We start from the raw sequence: 23,823 nt of genomic DNA on the forward strand, positions 1-23,823 counted from the left end.
CAACCCCCCGTCAACCCTCTCCCCGTCAACCCCCACCCCCTTCCCGTCAACCTCTCCCCGTCAACCCCCTCCCCCCCGTCAACCCCTCCCCCCGTCAACCCCTCCCCGTCAACCTCCTCCCCGTCAACCTCCTCCCCGTCAACCTCCTCCCCGTCAACCTCCTCCCCAGTCAACCTCCTCCCCAGTCAACCTCCTCCCCAGTCAACCTCCTCCCCAGTCAACCTCCCCCAGTCAACCTCCTCCCCGTCAACCCCTCCCCACACAGACTGGATCAGTGAGTTCATTATGTTGTTCAAACACTAGATGGCGCCAAAACCCAAGAAAAGCTACAACACTATGGTGAATCAGACTGATATTTGCCATTGGTATGTTAGAAAAACTGTAGGGTTTGTGCCTAGGGGGGTGGTTCAGTAGGGTTTGTGCCTAGGGGGTTCAGTAGGGTTTGTGCCTAGGGGAGGTTCAGTAGGGCCTAGGGGGTTCAGTAGGATATGGGCCTATGGGGGGTTAAGTAGGGTTAGGGGGTTCAGTAGGGGCTAGGGGGTTCAGTAGGGGCTGGGGGTTTCAGTAGGGGCTAGGGGGTTCAGTAGGATATGGGCCTATGGGGTCTCAGTAGGGGCTCGGGGTTCAGTAGGGGCTAGGGGGTTCAGTAGGGGCTAGGGGGTTCAGTAGGATATGGGCCTATGGGGGTCTCAGTAGGGGCTAGGGGTTCAGTAGGGGATAGGGGGTTCAGTAGGGTTTGTGCCTAGGGGGTGGGGTTCAGTAGGGGCTAGGGGAGTTCAGTAGGATATGGGCCTATGGGGGTTCAGTAGGGGCTAGGGAGTTCAGTAGGGGCTAGGGGGGGTAAGTAGGGCCTAGGGGGTTCGGTAGGGGCTAGGGGGTTCAGTAGGGCCTGGGGGGGGGTTTAGTAGGGCCTATGGGGGTTTAGTAGGGCCTGTGGGGGTTCAGTAGGGGCTAGGGGGTTCAGTAGGGTTTGTGCCTGGGGGGGTTCAGTAGGGGCTAGGGGAGTTCAGTAGGATATGGGCCTATGGGGGTTCAGTAGGGGCTAGGGGGTTCAGTAGGGGCTAGGTGGGGGGTTTAGTAGGGCCTATGGGGGGTTTAGTAGGGGCTAGGGGGTTCAGTAGGGGCTAGGGGGTTCAGTAGGGCCTACGGGGGGTTAGTAGGGCCTGTGGGGGTTCAGTAGGGGCTAGGGGGTTCAGTAGGGGATAGGGGTTCAGTAGGGGCTAGGGGGTTCAGTAGGGGCTAGGGGGTTCAGTAGGGGCTAGGGAGTTCAGTAGGATATGGGCATATGGGGGTCTCAGTAGGGGCTAGGGGAGTTCAGTAGGGGCTAGGGGGTTCAGTAGGGGCTAGGGGAGTTCAGTAGGGGGCTAGGGGGGGAGTTCAGTAGGGGCTAGGGGAGTTCAGTAGGGGCTAGGGGGTTCAGTAGGGCCTAGGGGGTTTAGTAGGGCCTATGGGGGGTTCAGTAGGGGCTAGGGGAGTTCAGTAGGGGCTAGGTTTTCAGTAGGGTTTGTGCCTAGGGGGTTCAGTAGGGGCTAGGGAGTTCAGTAGGGGCTAGGGCGTTCAGTAGGGGCTAGGGGGTTCAGTAGGGGCTAGGGGGTTCAGTAGGGGCTAGGGGAGTTCAGTAGGATATGGGCCTATGGGGGTCTCAGTAGGGGCTAGGGGTTCAGTAGGGGCTGGGGGGTTCAGTAGGGGCTAGGGTGGGGGGTTAGTAGGGCCTAGGAGCTTTTGTAGGGGCTAGGAGGAGTTTAGTAGGGCCTATGGGGGTTTAGTAGGGGCTAGGGGAGTTCAGTAGGGGCTAGGGGTTCAGTAGGGGCTAGGGGGTTCAGTAGGGGCTGGGGGGTTAGTAGGGCCTAGGGGCTTTCAGTAGGGGCTAGGGGAGTTTAGTAGGGGCTAGGGGTTCAGTAGGGGCTAGGGGGTCCAGTAGGGGCTAGGGGGTTCAGTAGGGGCTAGGGGGTTTAGTAGGGCCTAGGGGGTTTAGTAGGGCCTATGGGGGTTCAGTAGGGGCTAGGGAGTTCAGTAGGGGCTAGGGTTTTCAGTAGGGTTTGTGCCTAGGGGGTTCAGTAGGGGCTAGGGGTTCAGTAGGGGTTGTGCCTAGGGGGTTCAGTAGAGGCTAGGGAGTTCAGTAGGATATGGGCCTATGGGGGTTCAGTAGGGGCTAGGGAGTTCAGTAGGGGCTAGGGGAGTTCAGTAGGATATGGGCCTATGGGGGTCTCAATAGGGGCTAGGGGGTTCAGTAGGGGCTAGGGGGTTCAGTAGGGGCTAGGGAGTTCAGTAGGGGCTAGGGAGTTCAGTAGGGGTTAGGGGAGTTCAGTAGGGGCTAGGAGAGTTCAGTAGGGGCTATAGGGGCTAGGGGGTTCAGTAAGGGCTAGGGGGTTAGTAGGGCCTAGGGGCTTTAGGGCAGTAGGGGCTAGGGGGGGAGTTTAGTAGGGCCTATGGGGGTTTAGTAGGGGCTAGGGGTTCAGTAGGGCCTAGGGGGGGTTCAGTAGGGGCTAGGGGGTTCAGTAGGATATGGGCCTATGGGGGTTCAGTAGGGGCTAGGGGTCTCAGTAGGATATGGGCCTATGGGGGTCTCAGTATGGCCTATGGTGGTTCAGTAGGGGCTAGGGGTTCAGTAGGGGCTAGGGGTCTCAGTAGGATATGGGCCTATGGGGGATCAGTAGGGCCCAGGGGAGGGTTCAGTAGGGCCCAGTAGGGGCTAGGGGGTTCAGTAGGGCCCAGGGGGGAGGTCTCAGTAGGGCCCAGGGGGTTTCAGTGTGTGGGTTTCAGTAGGGCCCAGGGGGGAGGTTTCAGTAGGTGGGTTTCAGTAGGGCCCAGGGGGTTCAGTAGGGCCCAGGGGGTTTCAGTAGGGCCAGGGAGGTTTCAGTAGGTGGGTTTCAGTAGGTGGGTTTCAGTAGGTGGGTTTCAGTAGGGCCTAGGTGGGTTTCAGTAGGTGGGTTTCAGTAGGGTTTCCCAGGGGGTTTCAGTAGGTGGGTTTCAGTAGGGCCCAGGGGGTTTCAGTAGGTGGGTTTCAGTAGGGCCCAGGGGGTTTCAGTAGGTGGGTTTCAGTAGGTGGGCCCAGGGAGGGGGTTTCAGTAGGTGGGTTTCAGTAGGGCCCAGGGGGGGGGTGTTTCAGTTGGTGGGTTTCAGTAGGGCCCAGGGGGTTTCAGTAGGTGGGTTTCAGTAGGGCCTAGGGGGTTTCAGTAGGGCCCAGGGAGGTTTTAGTAGGTGGGTTTCAGTAGGGCCTAGGGGGGTTTCAGTAGGTGGGTTTCAGTAGGGCCCAGGGAGGGGGGTTTCAGTAGGTGGGTTTCAGTAGGGCCCAGGGGGGGGGGGTTTAGTAGGTGGGTTTCAGTAGGGCCCAAGGGGGTTTCAGTAGGTGGGTTTCAGTAGGGCCTAGGGGGGTTTCAGTAGGTTGGTTTCAGTAGGGCCTAGGGAGGGTTTAAGTAGATGGGTTTCAGTAGGGCCTAGGAGGGGTTTCAGTAGGTGGGTTTCAGTAGGGCAGCAATTCTGTCACAAAGACAGATTACTGGACACCCATTAAGTCCATTAGTATGCTTAATCTGGGTCTACTCACAGTGTCCGGTGAGGGGTGTAGTGTACTCACAGTGTCCCGTGAGGGGTGCAGTGTACACAGTGTCCCGTGAGGGGTACAGTCTACTCACAGTGTCCCGTGAGGGGTGCAGTGTACACAGTGTCCCGTGAGGGGTGCAGTCTACTCACAGTGTCACGTGAGGGGTGCAGTCTACTCACAGTGTCCCGTGAGGGGTGCAGTGTACACAGTGTCCCGTGAGGGGTGCAGTCTACTCACAGTGTCCCGTGAGGGGTGTAGTCTACACAGTGTCCCGTGAGGGGTGCAGTCTACTCACGGTGTCCCGTGAGGGGTGCAGTCTACTCACAGTGTCCCGTGAGGGGTGCAGTCTACTCACGGTGTCCCGTGAGGGGTGCAGTCTACTCACAGTGTCCCGTGAGGGGTGCAGTGTACACAGTGTCCCGTGAGGGGTGCAGTCTACTCACAGTGTCCCGTGAGGGGTGCAGTGTACACAGTGTCCCGTGAGGGGTGCAGTCTACTCACAGTGTCCCGTGAGGGGTGCAGTGTACACAGTGTCCCGTGAGGGGTGCAGTCTACTCACAGTGTCCCGTGAGGGGTGCAGTGTACTCACAGTGTCCCGTGAGGGGTGCAGTGTACACAGTGTCCCGTGAGGGGTGCAGTCTACTCACAGTGTCCCGTGAGGGGTGCAGTGTACACAGTGTCCCGTGAGGGGTGCAGTCTACTCACAGTGTCACGTGAGGGGTGCAGTCTACTCACAGTGTCCCGTGAGGGGTGCAGTGTACACAGTGTCCCGTGAGGGGTACAGTCTACTCACAGTGTCCCGTGAGGGGTGCAGTCTACTCACAGTGTCCCGTGAGGGGTGTAGTCTACACAGTGTCCCGTGAGGGGTGCAGTCTACTCACGGTGTCCCGTGAGGGGTGCAGTCTACTCACGGTGTCCCGTGAGGGGTGCAGTATACTCACGGTGTCCCGTGAGGGGTGCAGTCTACTCACAGTGTCCCGTGAGAGGTGCAGTGTACACAGTGTCCCGTGAGGGGTGCAGTCTACTCACAGTGTCCCGTGAGGGGTGCAGTGTACACAGTGTCCCGTGAGGGGTGCAGTCTACTCACAGTGTCCCGTGAGGGGTGCAGTCTACTCACAGTGTCCCGTGAGGGGTGCAGTGTACACAGTGTCACGTGAGGGGTGCAGTCTACTCACAGTGTCCCGTGAGGGGTGCAGTGTACACAGTGTCCCGTGAGGGGTGCAGTGTACACAGTGTCCCGTGAGGGGTGCAGTGTACTCACGGTGTGTAGCAGGGTGTGTAGCAGGGTGTGTACTCACGGTGTGTAGCAGGGTGTGTACTCACGGTGTGTAGCAGGGTGTGTACTCACGGTGTGTAGCAGGGTGTGTACTCACGGTGTGTAGCAGGGTGTGTACTCACGGTGTGTAGCAGGGTGTGTAGCAGGGTGTGTAGCAGGGTGTGGCTTGTCCTCCTCCTCTTCAGTGTCGGGGCCAGAGCACCACTCATCTCCACTGTAGGGCTGTTTCTTCTCCAACACACATCGCCGTTTACTGCGCATCACTCCTTCTACTGGGAGGGGACCACACACACACATTTTGGGTGTGTAACTATAACAGGCCATAATGCTTAATTACTACACAGCATCCATCATGAGAGGACATGTCAGGAGGGAGGGAGGGAGGGAGGGAGGGAGGGAGGGAGGGAGGGAGGGAGGGAGGGGGAGGGAGGGGGAGGGAGGGAGGGAAGGGAGGGAGGGAGGGAGGGAGGGAGGAGGGAGGGAGGGAGGGAGGGAGGGAGGGAGGGAGGAAGGAAGGGAGGGAGGGAGGGAGGGAGGGAGGGAGGGAGGGAGGGAGGGAGGGAGGGAGGGAGGGAGGGAGGATAGGTCCTGGCCTCATACTATCAAATAATGTTGGGAGACGGTGTGTGTAGTGAGAGAAAGGGGAGACTGCCATGTATGTGTCCTCACTTTGACTAGTGTACACCATCTCCTGCTATGGCCTCAATCTAGTGTACACCATCTCCTGCTATGGCCTCAATCTAGTTTACACCATCTCCTGTTATGGCCTCAATCTAGTCTACACCATCTTACACATGTCCTCACTTTGACTAGTCTACACCATCTCCTGCTATGGCTGTGTCCAAGTATTGTACACTATCGAGTGCAATGGATGTGTCCTCATGTCTTCACTCAGGGACTCAGCCTGACCCGCCCAGCAGCAGGGACTCGGCCTGGCCCGCCAAGCAGCAGGGACTCGGCCTGGCCCGCCCAGCAGCAGGGACTCGGCCTGACCCGCCCAGCAGCAGGGACTCGGCCTGACCCGCCCAGCAGCAGGGACTCGGCCTGACCCGCCCAGCAGCAGGGACTCGGCCTGACCCGCCCAGCAGCAGGGACTCGGCCTGACCCGCCCAGCAGCAGGGACTCGGCCTGATCCGCCCAGCAGCAGGGACTCGGCCTGACCCGCCCAGCAGCAGGGACTCAGCCTGGCCCGCCCAGCAGCAGGGACTCAGCCTGGCCCGCCCAGCAGCAGGGACTCAGCCTGGCCCGCCCAGCAGCAGGGACTCAGCCTGGCCCGCCCAGCAGCAGGGACTCAGCCTGGCCCGCCCAGCAGCAGGGACTCAGCCTGGCCCGCCCAGCAGCAGGGACTCAGCCTGGCCCGCCCAGCAGCAGGGACTCAGCCTGGCCCGCCCAGCAGCAGGGACTCAGCCTGGCCCGCCCAGCAGCAGGGACTCAGCCTGGCCCGCCCAGCAGCAGGGACTCAGCCTGACCTATGCATTCACTTTTTCTCCCAGCAGACAGTCATTGGTTTACGTAAACGGTCAGGTGTGTGTGTGTGTTAGCTGGTTTACATTCTCTTTAATCATTGGCCCTCTTCAAGTGTGAGTTGAGGAGGGGAGAGGAGGGGGGTAGATTAGTGGGGAGGACGAGAGGAGGGGGGGAAGACGAGATGACTTGCATTTAATTTGAATGTGTTTCTGTTTATTTAGCTAGAGGGAAATTAGATCAGAGAGAGAACTGGACGTTTCCCTTCAAAGGACCCGCCCAATCCTTCTCTCTCTCTGTCTGGGTGGTGGACCATTCTTCATAGGGAAAACTGTTGAGCGTGAAAAACCCAGCAGCGTTACAGTTCTTGACTCAAACCGGTGCGCCTGGCACCTACTACCACCTACTACCACCTACTACCATCTACTACCACCTACTACCACCTACTACCATCTACTACCGCCTACTACCACCATCTACTACCGCCTACTACCGCCTACTACCATCTACTACGACCTACTACCATCTACTACCACCTACTACCATCTACTACCACCTACTACCATCTACTACCATCTACTACGATCTACTACCATCTACTACCATCTACTACCACCTACTACCACCTACTACCATCTACTACCACCTACTACCACCTACTACCACCTACTACCATCTACTACCATCTACTACCACCTACTACCATCTACTACCACCTACTACCACCTACTACCACCTACTACCATCTACTACCATCTACTACCACGATCTACTACCCATCTACTACCACCTACTACCATCTACTACCACCTACTACCACCTACTACCACCTACTACCATCTACTACCACCTACTACCATCTACTACCACCTACTACCACCTACTACCACCTACTACCACCTACTACCATCTACTACGATCTACTACCACGATCTACTACCACGATCTACTACCATCTACTACCATCTACTACCACCTACTACCACCTACTACCATCTACTACCATCTACTACCACCTACTAACATCTACTACCACCTACTACCATCTACTACCATCTACTACCACCTACTACCACCTACTACCATCTACTACCACGATCTACTACCACGATCTACTACCACGATCTACTACCACGATCTACTACCTTCTACTACCACCTACTACCATCTACTACCACCTACTACCATCTACTACCATCTACTACCACCTACTACCATCTACTACCACGATCTACTACCACGATCTACTACCTTCTACTACCATCTACTACCACCTACTACCATCTACTACCATCTACTACCATCTACTACCATCTACTACCACCTACTACCACCTACTACCACGATCTACTACCACCTACTACCATCTACTACCACGATCTACTACCACCTACTACCATCTACTACCACCTACTACCACCTACTACCATCTACTACCATCTACTACCATCTACTACCACCTACTACCATCTACTACCACCTACTACCATCTACTACCACCTACTACCATCTACTACCACCTACTACCATCTACTACCACGATCTACTACCTTCTACTACCATCTACTACCACCTACTACCATCTACCACCTACTACCATCTACTACCATCTACTACCATCTACTACCACCTACTACCACCTACTACCACCTACTACCACCTACTACCACGATCTACTACCACCTACTACCATCTACTACCACGATCTACTACCACCTACTACCACCTACTACCACCTACTACCATCTACTACCACCTACTACCACCTACTACCACGATCTACTACCATCTACTACCATCTACTACCACCTACTACCACCTACTACCACCATCTACCACCATCTACTACCATCTACTACCACCTACTACCATCTACTACCACCTACTACCACCTACTACCATCTACTACCACCTACTACCATCTACTACCACCTACTACCACCTACTACCACCTACTACCACGATCTACTACCATCTACTACCACCTACTACCATCTACTACCACCTACTACCACCTACTACCACCATCTACCACCATCTACTACCATCTACTACCACCTACTACCATCTACTACCATCTACTACCACCTACTACCATCTACTACCACGATCTACTACCATTTACTACCACCTACTACCATCTACTACCACCTACTACCATCTACTACCATCTACTACCACCTACTACCACGATCTACTACCATCTACTACCACCTACTACCACCTACTACCACCTACTACCATCTACTACCATCTACTACCATCTACTACCACCTACTACCATCTACTACCACGATCTACTACCATCTACTACCATCTACTACCACCTACTACCATCTACTACCACCTACTACCACCTACTACCATCTACTACCACCTACTACCACCTACTACCATCTACTACCACGATCTACTACCACCTACTACCATCTACTACCATCTACTACCACCTACTACCATCTACTACCACGATCTACTACCACCTACTACCATCTACTACCATCTACTACCACCTACTACCATCTACTACCACCTACTACCACCTACTACCATCTACTACCATCTACTACCATCTACTACCACGATCTACTACCACCTACTACCATCTACTACCACCTACTACCATCTACTACCATCTACTACCACCTACTACCACGATCTACTACCATCTACTACCACCTACTACCACCTACTACCATCTACTACCACCTACTACCATCTACTACCACGATCTACTACCATCTACTACCATCTACTACCACCTACTACCATCTACTACCACCTACTACCACGATCTACTACCACCTACTACCATCTACTACCACCTACTACCACCTACTACCATCTACTACCACCTACTACCATCTACTACCGCCTACTACCGCCTACTACCATCTACTACCGCCTACTACCGCCTACTACTGCCTACTACCGCCTACTACCACCTACTACCATCTACTACCACCTACTACCATCTACTACCACCTACTACCACCTACTACCACCTACTACCACGATCTACTACCATCTACTACCATCTACTACCACCTACTACCATCTACTACCACGATCTACTACCACCTACTACCATCTACTACCATCTACTACCACCTACTACCACGATCTACTACCATCTACTACCACCTACTACCACCTACTACCACCTACTACCATCTACTACCACCTACTACCACGATCTACTACCATCTACTACCATCTACTACCATCTACTACCACCTACTACCATCTACTACCACCTACTACCACGATCTACTACCACCTACTACCATCTACTACCATCTACTACCACCTACTACCATCTACTACCATCTACTACCACGATCTACTACCACCTACTACCATCTACTACCATCTACTACCACCTACTACCATCTACTACCACCTACTACCATCTACTACCACCTACTACCACCTACTACCACCTACTACCATCTACTACCATCTACTACCACCTACTACCACGATCTACTACCATCTACTACCACCTACTACCACCTACTACCATCTACTACCACCTACTACCATCTACTACCATCTACTACCACCTACTACCATCTACTACCACCTACTACCACCTACTACCACGATCTACTACCACCTACTACCATCTACTACCATCTACTACCACCTACTACCATCTACTACCGCCTACTACCGCCTACTACCATCTACTACCGCCTACTACCGCCTACTACCGCCTACTACCACCTACTACCACGATCTACTACCATCTACTACCACCTACTACCATCTACTACCACCTACTACCACCTACTACCACCTACTACCATCTACTACCACCTACTACCATCTACTACCATCTACTACCATCTACTACCATCTACTACCATCTACTACCATCTACTACCATCTACTACCACCTACTACCATCTACTACCACCTACTACCATCTACTACCACCTACTACCATCTACTACCACCTACTACCATCTACTACCACCTACTACCACCTACTACCACCTACTACCACCTACTACCATCTACTACCATCTACTACCATCTACTACCACCTACTACCACCTACTACCACGATCTACTACCACCTACTACCATCTACTACCACCTACTACCACCATCTACTACCACCTACTACCACCATCTACTACCACCTACTACCACCTACTACCACCTACTACCATCTACTACCACCTACTACCACGATCTACTACCATCTACTACCATCTACTACCATCTACTACCACCTACTACCACCTACTACCACGATCTACTACCATCTACTACCATCTACTACCACCTACTACCATCTACTACCACCTACTACCATCTACTACCACGATCTACTACCATCTACTACCATCTACTACCATCTACTACCACCTACTACCACGATCTACTACCACCTACTACCATCTACTACCACCTACTACCATCTACTACCATCTACTACCACCTACTACCATCTACTACCACCTACTACCATCTACTACCACCTACTACTACCATCTACTACCACCTACTACCATCTACTACCACGATCTACTACCACCTACTACCATCTACTACCACCTACTACCACCTACTACCATCATCTACTACCACCTACTACCATCTACTACCACCTACCTCACCTATCTCTATAAACCATCCCTCAGCTGCTCAGTCCACCTCACCTATCTCTATAAACCATCCCTCAGCTGCTCTCAGTCCACCTCACCTATCTCTATAAACCATCCCTCAGCTGCTCAGTCCACCTCACCTATCTCTATAAACCATCCCTCAGCTGCTCTCTGTCCACCTCACCTATCTCTATAAACCATCCCTCAGCTGCACTCAGTCCACCTCACCTCTCTCTATAAACCATCCACCTCACCTATCTCTATAAACCATCCACCTCACCTATCTCTATAAACCATCCCTCAGCTGCTCTCAGTCCACCTCATCTATCTCTATAAACCATCCCTCAGCTGCTCTGTCCACCTCACCTATCTCTATAAACCATCCCTCAACTGCTCTCAGTCCACCTCACCTATCTCTATAAACCATCCCTCAGCTGCACTCAGTCCACCTCACCTCTCTCTATAAACCATCCACCTCACCTATCTCTATAAACCATCCACCTCACCTATCTCTATAAACCATCCACCTCACCTATCTCTATAAACCATCCACCTCACCTCTCTATAAACCATCCACCTCACCGATCTCTATAAACCATCCACCTCACCTATCTCTATAAACCATCCACCTCACCTATCTCTATAAACCATCCACCTCACCTCTCTATAAACCATCCACCTCACCGATCTCTATAAACCATCCCTCAGCTGCTCTCAGTCCACCTCACCTATCTCTATAAACCAAGCTGCCAGTCCACCTCACCTATCTCTATAAACCATCAGCTGCTCAGTCCCTCACCTATCTCTATAAACCATCCCTCAGCTGCTCAGTCCACCTCACCTATCTCTATAAACCATCCCTCAGCTGCTCAGTCCACCTCACCTATCTCTATAAACCATCCCTCAGCTGCTCAGTCCACCTCACCTATCTCTATAAACCATCCCTCAGCTGCTCAGTCCACCTCACCTATCTCTATAAACCATCCCTCAGCTGCTCAGTCCACCTCACCTATCTCTATAAACCATCCCTCAGCTGCTCTCAGTCCACCTCACCTATCTCTATAAACCATCCCTCAGCTGCTCAGTCCACCTCACCTATCTCTATAAACCATCCCTCAGCTGCTCAGTCCACCTCACCTATCTCTATAAACCATCCCTCAGCTGCTCAGTCCACCTCACCTATCTCTATAAACCATCCCTCAGCTGCTCAGTCCACCTCACCTATCTCTATAAACCATCCCTCAGCTGCTCTCAGTCCACCTCACCTATCTCTATAAACCATCCCTCAGCTGCTCTCAGTCCACCTCACCTATCTCTATAAACCATCCCTCAGCTGCTCAGTCCACCTCACCTATCTCTATAAACCATCCACCTCACCTATCTCTATAAACCATCCACCTCACCTCTCTATAAACCATCCACCTCACCGATCTCTATAAACCATCCCTCAGCTGCTCAGTCCACCTCACCTATCTCTATAAACCATCCCTCAGCTGCTCAGTCCACCTCACCTATCTCTATAAACCATCCCTCAGCTGCTCAGTCCACCTCACCTATCTCTATAAACCATCCACCTCACCTATCTCTATAAACCATCCACCTCACCTATCTCTATAAACCATCCACCTCACCTCTCTATAAACCATCCACCTCACCGATCTCTATAAACCATCCCTCAGCTGCTCAGTCCACCTCACCTATCTCTATAAACCATCCCTCAGCTGCTCAGTTCACCTCACCTATCTCTATAAACCATCCCTCAGCTGCTCAGTCCACCTCACCTATCTCTATAAACCATCCCTCAGCTGCTCAGTCCACCTCACCTATCTCTATAAACCATCCACCTCACCTCTCTATAAACAATCCCTCAGCTGCTCAGTCCACCTCACCTATCTCTATAAACCATCCCTCAGCTACTCTCAGTCCACCTCACCTATCTCTATAAACCATCCCTCAGCTGCTCAGTCCACCTCACCTATCTCTATAAACCATCCCTCAGCTGCTCAGTCCACCTCACCTATCTCTATAAACCATCCCCACCAGTCCACCTCACCTATCTCTATAAACCATCCCTCAGCTGCTCTCAGTCCACCTCACCTATCTCTATAAACCATCCCTCAGCTGCTCAGTCCACCTCACCTATCTCTATAAACCATCCCTCAGCTGCTCTCAGTCCACCTCACCTATCTCTATAAACCATCCCTCAGCTGCTCAGTCCACCTCACCTATCTCTATAAACCATCCCTCAGCTGCTCAGTCCACCTCACCTATCTCTATAAACCATCCCTCAGCTGCTCTCAGTCCACCTCACCTATCTCTATAAACCATCCCTCAGCTGCTCTCAGTCCACCTCACCTATCTCTATAAACCATCCCTCAGCTGCTCAGTCCACCTCACCTATCTCTATAAACCATCCCTCAGCTGCTCTCAGTCCACCTCACCTATCTCTATAAACCATCCCTCAGCTGCTCTCAGTCCACCTCACCTATCTCTATAAACCATCCCTCAGCTGCTCAGTCCACCTCACCTATCTCTATAAACCATCCCTCAGCTGCTCAGTCCACCTCACCTATCTCTATAAACCATCCCTCAGCTGCTCTGTCCACCTCACCTATCTCTATAAAGCAATCCACCCCCCCCCCCCCTCTCAGTATATCAAGGAACCTTGCATTGTGTGTGTGAGACGGGAAGCCCAGATGACTCAGTTTCACAAATTCATATTACTGCCTGTCAATCTCACCCAAATCAACAGACACACACACACACACACACACACACACACACACACACACACACACACACACACACACAAAATAATAATAGACAGGCAAACAAATGCAAATAGTCACAGCATGGACAAAGACATGCAAATCCACAACCAGTTCTAGCCTTGCTGCTAAAAGACAGATGACAGGCCCCTACAGAGACCACTGTTCTGGAAACAGGTTACTGCTAGTAAAGACAGATGACAGGCCCCTACAGAGACCACTGTTCTGGAAACAGGTTACTGCTAGTAAAGACAGATGACAGGCCCCTAGACCACTGTTCTGGAAACAGTTTACTGCTAGTAAAGACAGATGACAGGCCCCTACAGAGACCACTGTTCTGGAAACAGGTTACTGCTAGTAAAAAGACAGATGTTCTGGAAACAGGCTAGTAAAGACAGATGACAGGCCCCTACAGAGACCACTGTTCTGGAAACAGTTTACTGCTAGTAAAGACAGATGACAGGCCCCTACAGAGACCACTGTTCTGGAAACAGGTTACTGCTAGTAAAGACAGATGACAGGCCCCTACAGAGACCACTGTTCTGTTAGACTTCCTGTGTCTCTCTCTGGTCAAATCTGCACCAGAAATACCAGATTAGCTACCTACACCACCCACAGCAGGAAACGTGTGCATGTGTTTCGTGTGTGATGTGTGTGCGAGTGTACGTAGTGTATGTATTGTGTGTGTGTATGTAGTGTGTGTGTGTGTGTGTGTGTGTGTGTGTGTCACTATATAACTTGTTTTCCCTCACACTGAAATGCCCTGACCTTTCTGTCAGGCGTCAGAATTTCCTCTGCCTTCCGATGGTAGCCTACAGCTGCAATGTGACGTTAGTATGTGTGTGTGTGTGTGTGTGTGTGTGTGTGTGTGTGGTAATACCCTACCTTTGGCGTCAGGCTCCTGCACAGGGGTGATAGTGTCTCTCTGTTCCCCAGAGTCCATGGACACACTTCTCTCTCTCTTCGTCTTCATCATCCCCCCAACGCCACTCACCGATTGGCTGACAGCCTTCAGGCCAGGGTTGCCCGCCCCCAGGCCCTTATTGGCCCCCTCCTGCTGCTGGGTCACATTGGAGAGCTGGGATTGGCTGTCGCTGCTCACTTGCTTGCCATGATTGGTCAGCTTATTGTCGGGGTGCATTTGAACGGCTGGGGTGGGTCTGGGGTAGGATTACAGACGATGTGGTGTCCGTCCGTCTGTTTGAGGAAGTCACACTGCTGCTCGTCTACACAGCTGGTGAGACGGAGGAGAAAACAGTCTCAGAACTAACAGGCTCGGAACTAACAGGCTCGGAACTAACAGGCTCGGAACTAACAGGCTCGGAACTAACAGGCTCGGAACTAACAGGCTGGGAACTAACAGGCTGGGAACTAACAGGCTCGGAACTAACAGGCTCGGAACTAACAGGCTCGGAACTAACAGGCTGGGAACTAACAGGCTGGGAACTAACAGGCTCGGAACTAACAGGCTGGGAACTAACAGGCTGGGAACTAACAGGCTCGGAACTAACAGGCTGGGAACTAACAGGCTCGGGAACTAACAGGCTCGGGAACTAACAGGCTCGGAACTAACAGGCTCGGAACTAACAGGCTCAGGAACTAACAGTCTCAGAACTAACAGGCTCAGGAACTAACAGTCTCGGAACTAACAGGCTCGGAACTAACAGGCTGGGAACTAACAGGCTCAGGAACTAACAGGCTCAGAACTAACAGGCTCAGGAACTAACAGGCTGGGAACTAACAGTCTCGGAACTAACAGGCTGGGAACTAACAGGCTGGGAACTAACAGGCTGGGAACTAACAGGCTGGGAACTAACAGGCTGGGAACTAACAGGCTGGGAACTAACAGGCTGGGAACTAACAGGCTCAGGAACTAACAGGCTCGGAACTAACAGGCTGGGAACTAACAGGCTGGGAACTAACAGGCTGGGAACTAACAGGCTGGGAACTAACAGGCTGGGAACTAACACTGGGAACTAACAGGCTGGGAACTAACAGGCTGGGAACTAACAGGCTGGGAACTAACAGGCTGGGAACTAACAGGCTGGGAACTAACAGGCTCGGGAACTAACAGGCTCGGGAACTAACAGGCTCGGGAACTAACAGGCTGGGAACTAACAGGCTGGGGACTAACAGGCTCGGAACTAACAGGCTCGGAACAAACAGGCTCGTAACAGTGCAGTAATATCTAACAATTCACAAAAATACACACAAACCTAAAAGTAAAAGAATGGAGTTAAGAAATACATAAATATTAGGACGAGCTGTGCCTCCCGGGTGGCGCAGTGGTCTAAGGTACTGCATCGCAGTGCTAGCTGTGCCACCAGAGATTCTGGGTTCGAGCCCGGGCTCTGTCGCAGCCGGCCGCGACCGGGAGGCCCATGTGGCGGCACACAATTGGCCTAGCGTCGTCCGGGGTAGGGAGGGTTTGGCCGGCAGGGATATCCCTTGTCTCATCATGCACTAGCGACACCTGTGAAGGGCCGGGCGCAGTGCACGCTGACCAGATCGCCAGGTGTATGGTGTTTCCTCTGACACATTGGTGCGGCTTCCGGGTTGGATGGGCATTGTGTCAAGAAGCAGTGCGGCTAGGTTGGGTTGTGTTTCGGAGGACGCACGGCTCTCGACCTTCACCTCTCCTGAGTCCGTACAGGAGTTGCAGTGATTGGATACCAATTGGATACCACGAAATTGGGGAGAAAACGGGGGTTAAAAAGATATATATTATATATATATATATATATATTAGGAGGAGCAATGTTGGAGTGGCATTGACTAAATACAGTCAAACAGAAGACAGTATTTACATATGAGATGAGCAAAGCAGCATATTAACTTTATTAAAGTGACCAGTGATTCCATTAAAGTGACCAGTGATTAACCAGTGATTCCATGTCTATGTATATGTGGCAGCAGCCTCTAAGGTGCAGGGTTGAGTAACCAGTGATTCCATGTCTATGTATATGGGGCAGCAGCCTCTAAGGTGCAGGGTTGAGTAACCAGTGATTCCATGTCTATGTATATGGGGCAGCAGCCTCTAAGGTGCAGGGTTGAGTAACCGGGTGGAGGCCAGCTGGTGATGGCCGTTTAACAGTCTGATGGCCTTGAGATAGTAGCTGTTTTTCAGTCTCTCGGTCCCTGCTTTGATGCACCTGTACTGACCTCGCCTTCTGGATGATAGCGGGGTGAACAGGCAGTGGCTCGGGTGGTTGTTGTCCTTGATGATCTTTATGGCCTTCCTGTGACATCGGTTGGTGTAGGTGTCCTGGAGGGCAGGTAGTTTGCCACCGGTGATGCGTTGTGCAGACCTCACTACCCTCTAGAGAGCCTTACGGTTGTGGGCGGAGCAGTTGCCGTACCAGGTGGTGATACAGCCCGACAGGATGCTCTCAATTGGACCAATCAGATCGTCTGTGTGGGTGGACCATTCAGATCGTCTGTGTGGGTGGCCAATGAGATCGTCTGTGTGGGTGGACCATTCAGATCGTCGGTGATGTGGACCAATCAGATCGTCGGTGATGTGGACCATTCAGACCGTCGGTGATGTGGACCATTCAGACCGTCTGTGTGGGTGGACCATTCAGATCGTCTGTGATGGGTGGACCATTCAGATCGTCTGTGTGGGTGGACCATTCAGATCGTCGGTGATGTGGACCATTCAGACCGTCGGTGATGTGGACCATTCAGATCGTCGGTGATGTGGACCATTCAGATCGTCGGGATGTGGACCATTCAGATCGTCGGGATGTGGACCATTCAGATCGTCGGTGATGTGGACCATTCAGATCGCGTCGGTGATGTGGACCATTCAGATCGCGTCGGTGATGTGGACCATTCAGATCGCGTCGGTGATGTGGACCATTCAGATCGTCGGTGATGTGGACCATTCAGATCGTCGGTGATGTGGACCATTCAGATCGTCGGTGATGTGGACCATTCAGACAGATCTGTGTGGGTGGACCATTCAGATCGTCTGTGATGTGGACCATTCAGATCGTCGGGATGTGGACCATTCAGACCGTCTGTGTGGGTGGACCATTCAGATCGTCTGTGTGGGTGGACCATTCAGATCGTCTGTGTGGGTGGACCATTCAGATCGTCGGGATGTGGACCATTCAGATCGTCGGTGATGTGGACCATTCAGATCGCGTCGGTGATGTGGACCATTCAGATCGTCGGTGATGTGGACCAATCAGATCGTCGGTGATGTGGACCATTCAGATCGTCGGGATGTGGACCATTCAGATCGTCGGGATGTGGACCATTCAGATCGTCGGGATGTGGACCATTCAGATCGTCGGTGATGTGGACCGATCAGATCGTCGGTGATGTGGACCATTCAGATCGTCGGTGATGTGGACCAATCAGATCGTCGGTGATGTGGACCAATCAGATTGCGTCGGTGATGTGGACCAATCAGATCGTCGGTGATGTGGACCAATCAGATCGTCGGTGATGTGGACCAATCAGATCGTCGGTGATGTGGACCATTCAGATCGAGTCGGTGATGTGGACCATTCAGATCGCGTCGGTGATGTGGACCAATCAGATCGTCGGTGATGTGGACCAATCAGATCGTCGGTGATGTGGACCAATCAGATCGTCGGTGATGTGGACGCAGAGGAACTTCGAAGCTTTTCACCGTCTCCACTGCAGTCCCGTCGACGTGGATAGCAGAGGGAGCACCTGCCTGTCTCCTGAAGTCCACGATCATCTCCTTCGTTTTGTTGACATTGAGGGAGAAGTTATTTTCCTTACACCACTCCCCCAGGGCCCTCACCTCCTCCCCGTAGGCTGTCTAGTCATTTTTGGTAATCAGGTCTATAACTGTTGTGTCGTCTGCAAACTTGATGATTGAGTTGGAGGCATATGTGGCTACGCAGACATGGGTGAACAGGGAGTACAGGGAAGGGGGCTGAGCACACACCCTTGTGGGGCCCCATTGTTTAGAAAGTGGAGGTGTTGTTTCCTACCTTCACCACCTGGGGGCAGTAAACGTGTCGATCAATGACTGGCAACAGTTCAGTTCGACACTGAACGATGCAGTTCTCACAAGATGAGGTCATTTCAGCAAAACATTTTAGTGAACCGGCGATTTGTAACATTTTAATCGTTTTTTTTTTTTTTTTTTGGACAGACGCGACATTTGGATCCTTTTGGGGTTCAGAGGACCAATCACATCTTAAACATTTGAACCCGGGGGACTGATGCGCGTATCTGTGAATCGTTACATCCTCTTACCGCTCGTCTTGAACTTCAAATCGGTACGACCAACATGTATGACCATGGCTGGGTTCAGTTCACTCACCTCAGTCCATGTCTCAGCTGACACACTGGGGCATATTGCTGCTGCTCCTTGACTCTTCACTGACCGCAGAATAACCTGGAGGGAAAGAGGATAGAGGTCACGTTAGCATTAGCGAAATCTGCAGCGTCAAAAATGCACCAAAAAATGTAATGTTTTTGATTTAAATCATTTGCGTTTCATATTGAAAGTGTTTTGTTTTGCTCTAATAGAAAGATCTGGGACAAATCTAGTTTTTCCATCACACAATTATTGAAAATGAAATTTCACCCCCCCCCCACCCCCCTGAATCAATAATTTGTAGAATAGCCTTTTGGCAGCGATTACAGCTGCGATTCTTTCAGGGTAATTCTCGAAGAGCTTTCCAACATGTGGATTGTGCAACACTTTATTTTTATTTGGAAACCGTTTATATTTATAAAATATTTATTTTTTGGTTGTTGATCATTACTAGTAGTCATTACTACTAGTAGGACTTTCCACAACTAAAAAAAAACAAACATTGGCCGACCGAGGGTCTTCTGTTCTTCATGCTTGCCAGTTCATGCTGTGAGATGTTACTCCACTCTTCCACCAAAGCATCTGCAAGTTCCCAGACATTTCTGGGGGGGAATGGCCCTAACCCTCACCGTCCGATCCAAAAGGTCCCAGAAGTGCTCAAAGGGATTGAGATCTGTGCTCTTCGATTGCCATGGCAGAACACTGACATTCCTGTCTTGTAGTAAATCATGCACAGAACGAGCAGTATGGCTGGTGGCATTGACATGCTGGAGGGTCATGTCAGGATGAGCCTGCAGGAAGGGAACCACATGAGGGAGGAGGATGTCTTCCCTGTAACGCACAGCGTTGAGATTGCCTGCAATGACAACAAACTCAGTCCGATGACGCTGTGACACACCGCCCCAGACCATGATGGACCCTCCACCCTCCAAATCGATCCCGCTCCAGAGTACAGACCTTGGTGTAACGCTCATTCCTTTGACGATAAACGCGAATCCGACCATCACCCCTGGTGAGATAAAACCGCAACTCGTCAGTGAAGAGCACTTTTTGCCAGTCCTGTCTGGTCCAGCGACGGTGGGTTTGTGCCCATAGGCGACGTTGTTACCGATGATATCTGGTCAGTCCAGCCTCTCTCAGCCTATTGCGGACAGTCTGAGCACTGATGGTATCTGGTGAGGACATGCCTTACAACAGGCCTACAAGCCCTCAGTCCAGCCTCTCTCAGACTATTGCGGACAGTCTGAGCACTGATGGAGGGATTGTGCGTTCCTGGTGTAACTCGGGCAGTTGTTGTTGCCATCCTGTACCTGTCCCGCAGGTGTGATGTTCGGATGTACCGATCCTGTGTAAGTGTTGTTACACGTGGTCTGCCACTGCGAGAACAATCAGATGTCCGTCCTGTCTCCCTGTCTTAGGCGTCTCACCGTACGGACATTGTAATTTATTGCCCTGGCCACATCTGCAGTCCTCATGCCTCCTTGCAGCATGCCTAAGGCACGTTCACGCAGATGAGCAGGGACCCTGGGCATCTTTCTTTTGGTGTTTGTCAGAGTCAGTAGAAAGGCCTCTTTAGTGTCCTAAGTTTTCATAACTGTGACCTTAATTGCCTACCGTCTGTAAGCTGTTAGTGTCTTAACGACCGTTCCACAGGTGCATGTTCATTAATTGTTTATGGTTCATTGAACAAGCATTGGGAAACAGTGTTTAAACCCTTTACAATGACGATCTGTGAAGTTATTTGGATGTTTATGAATTATCTTTGAAAGACAGAGTACTGAAAAAGGGGTGTTTATTTTTTTCTGAGTTTATATGTGGGATAGATAGATACTGTAGAATAGATAGATAGATAGATAGACAATTCACACAATGAAGTTATGCAACAAAGAATGGGCACGAATTGGCGGGAGAGAGACCCGCCTTGTGTATCTTTGCCATACTCCCCTTCTTATTGGACTGTCCACTGAGACAGGAGCCAATCAGACATGCGTCTCGTGTGCCATGAAAAATATATATATATTTGCGACCGCTTAAACGAAAAACATCTCGGGCGACAAAACAATCGACAAGTTGACTAAATGGGGTCAGACCTAATTGCTAGAAAACTATAAACTATCAAGTAGATTTAAGACAAAACTAACTCGGAACATTCACTGCCTTCTTGGTAAGCAACTCCAGTGTAGATTTGGCCTTGTGTTGTAGGTTATTGTCCTGCTGAAAGCTGAATTCATCTCCCCGTGTCTTGTGGAAAGCAGACTGAACCAGGTTTACCTCTAGGATTTTGCCTGTGTTTAACTCCACTACATTTTCTTTCCTGAAAAACTCTCCAGTCCTTAACGATTACAAGCATACCCATAACATGATGCAGCCACCACTATGAGAGTGGTACTCAGTAATGTGTTGTATTGGATTTACCCCAAACATAACACTTTGTATTCAGGACAAAAATTTGTTGCAGTTTTACTTTAGTGCCTTGTTGCAAACAACATGTGTGTTTTAGAAAACAGAAAACTAGTTTAGATTACAGAGATAATAACAGAAAACTAGTTTAGATCACAGAGATAAAAACAGAAAACTAGTTTAGATCACGGAGATAATAACAGAAAACTAGTTTAGATCACGGAGATAATAACAGAAAACTAGTTTAGAGATCACGGAGATAATAACAGAAAACTAGTTTAGAGATCACGGAGATAAAAACAGAAAACTAGTTTAGATCACGGAGATAAAAACAGAAAACATGTTGGAGAACGAGATGAAAAATACGACCTTTTTATAGGCTGTAACTTACAGTACCAGTCAACAGTTTGGACACACCTGCACATTCAAGGGCTTTTATTTATTTAGACTATTTCCTACATTGTAGTATCCAAAAAAAGTGTGCAAAGCTGTCATCAAGGCGAAGAGGGTGGCTACTTTGAAGAATCTGAAATATATTTAGATTTTTAACACTTTTTTGGTTACTACATGATACCATATGTGTTATTTCCTAGTTTTGGTGTCTTCACTACTATTCTACAATGCAGAACACAGTCAAAATAAACAAAAACCCTTGAATGTGCAGGTGTCCAAACTGTTGACTGATACTGTATATAAACAGTGCCTTAAGAAAGTAGCTAACCACAGTCTGCTAACCACAGTCTGCTAACCACAGTCTGCTAACCACAAACACTCCACAGCACAGTCTGCTAACCACAGTCTGCTAACCACAGTCTGCTAATACAGTCTGCTAACCACAAACACTCCACAGCACAGTCTGCTAACCACAGTCTGCTAACCACAAACACTCCACAGCACAGTCTGCTAACCACAGTCTGCTAACCACAGTCTGCTAACCACAGGCTGCTAACTACAGTCTGCTAACCACAGGCTGCTAACCACAGTCTGCTAACCACAGTCTGCTAATACAGTCTGCTAACCACAAACACTCCACAGCACAGTCTGCTAACCACAGGCTGCTAACCACAGTCTGCTAACTACAGTCTGCTAACCACAGTCTGCTAACCACAGTCACCCCACAGCACAGTCTGCTAACCACAGTCTGCTAACCACAGTCTGCTAACCACAGTCTGCTAACCACAAACACTCCACAGCACAGTCTGCTAACCACAGGCTGCTAACCACAGTCTGCTAACCACAGTCTGCTAACCACTGGCTGCTAACCACAGTCTGCTAACCACAAACACTCCACAGCACAGTCTGCTAACCACAGTCTGCTAACCACAGTCTGCTAACTACAGTCTGCTAACCACAGTCTGCTAACCACAGTCTGCTAACCACAGTCTGCTAACCACAAACACTCCACAGCACAGTCTGCTAACCACAGTCTGCTAACCACAGTCTGCTAACCACAGTCTGCTAACCACAAACACTCCACCGCACAGTCTGCTAACCACAGTCTGCTAACCACAGTCTGCTAACCACAAACACTCCACCGCACAGTCTGCTAACCACAGGCTGCTAACCACAGTCTGCTAACCACAGGCTGCTAACCACAGGCTGCTAACCACAGTCTGCTAACTACAGGCTGCTAACCACAGTCTGCTAACCACAGGCTGCTAACCACAGTCTGCTAACCACAGGCTGCTAACCACAGTCTGCTAACCACAGGCTGCTAACCACAAACACTCCACAGCACAGTCTGCTAACCACAAACACCCCACAGCACAGTCTGCTAACCACAGGCTGCTAACCACAGGCTGCTAACCACAGGCTGCTATCCACAAACACCCCACAGCACAGTCTGCTAACCACAGTCTGCTAATCACAGTCTGCTAACCACAAACACCCCACCACACAGTCTGCTAACCACAGGCTGCTAACCACAGTCTGCTAACCAGTCTGCTAACCACAGTCTGCTAACCACAGTCTGCTAACCACAAACACCCCACAGCACAGTCTGCTAACCAGTCTGCTAACCACAGTCTGCTAACCACAAACACTCCACAGCACAGTCTGCTAACCACAGTCTGCTAACCACAGTCTGCTAACCACAGTCTGCTAACCACAAACACTCCACCGCACAGTCTGCTAACCACAGTCTGCTAACCACAGTCTGCTAACCACAGGCTGCTAACCACAGGCTGCTAACCACAGTCACTCCACCACACTACAGGCTGCTAACCACAGTCTGCTAACAGTCTGCTAACCACAGGCTGTCTAACCACAGTCTGCTAACCACAGGCTGCTAACCACAGTCTGCTAACCACAGGCTGCTAACCACAAACACCCCACAGCACAGTCTGCTAACCACAGGCTGCTAACCACAGGCTGCTAACCACAGGCTGCTATCCACAAACACCCCACAGCACAGTCTGCTAACCACAGTCTGCTAACCACAGTCTGCT

At 51.0% G+C, this 23,823-nt stretch overlaps 1 protein-coding gene across 3 annotated transcripts in view; it reads right to left on the bottom strand.

Annotated features, from left to right (window-relative positions):
- bcl9l (bcl9 like) overlaps positions 1 to 23,823 on the bottom strand; it is a 121,269-nt gene that overhangs the window by 57,435 nt on the left and 40,011 nt on the right. For 2 of the 3 annotated variants that reach the window (XM_065000643.1, XM_065000644.1), the window contains 3 exons: positions 18,980 to 19,054; positions 14,557 to 14,905; positions 4,943 to 5,092 (listed from right to left, as the gene is read on the bottom strand). In XM_065000643.1, coding sequence (XP_064856715.1) covers positions 4,943 to 5,092; positions 14,557 to 14,812 — 406 coding nt within the window. In that variant the 5' untranslated portion in view covers positions 14,813 to 14,905; positions 18,980 to 19,054. The remainder of the gene's footprint in view (positions 1 to 4,942; positions 5,093 to 14,556; positions 14,906 to 18,979; positions 19,055 to 23,823) is intronic. The other variant, XM_065000645.1, reaches the window with a different exon arrangement.

This window comes from Oncorhynchus nerka, linkage group LG14 (assembly GCF_034236695.1).
Source record: "Oncorhynchus nerka isolate Pitt River linkage group LG14, Oner_Uvic_2.0, whole genome shotgun sequence".
In the NCBI taxonomy this organism is placed as follows: domain Eukaryota; kingdom Metazoa; phylum Chordata; class Actinopteri; order Salmoniformes; family Salmonidae; genus Oncorhynchus; species Oncorhynchus nerka.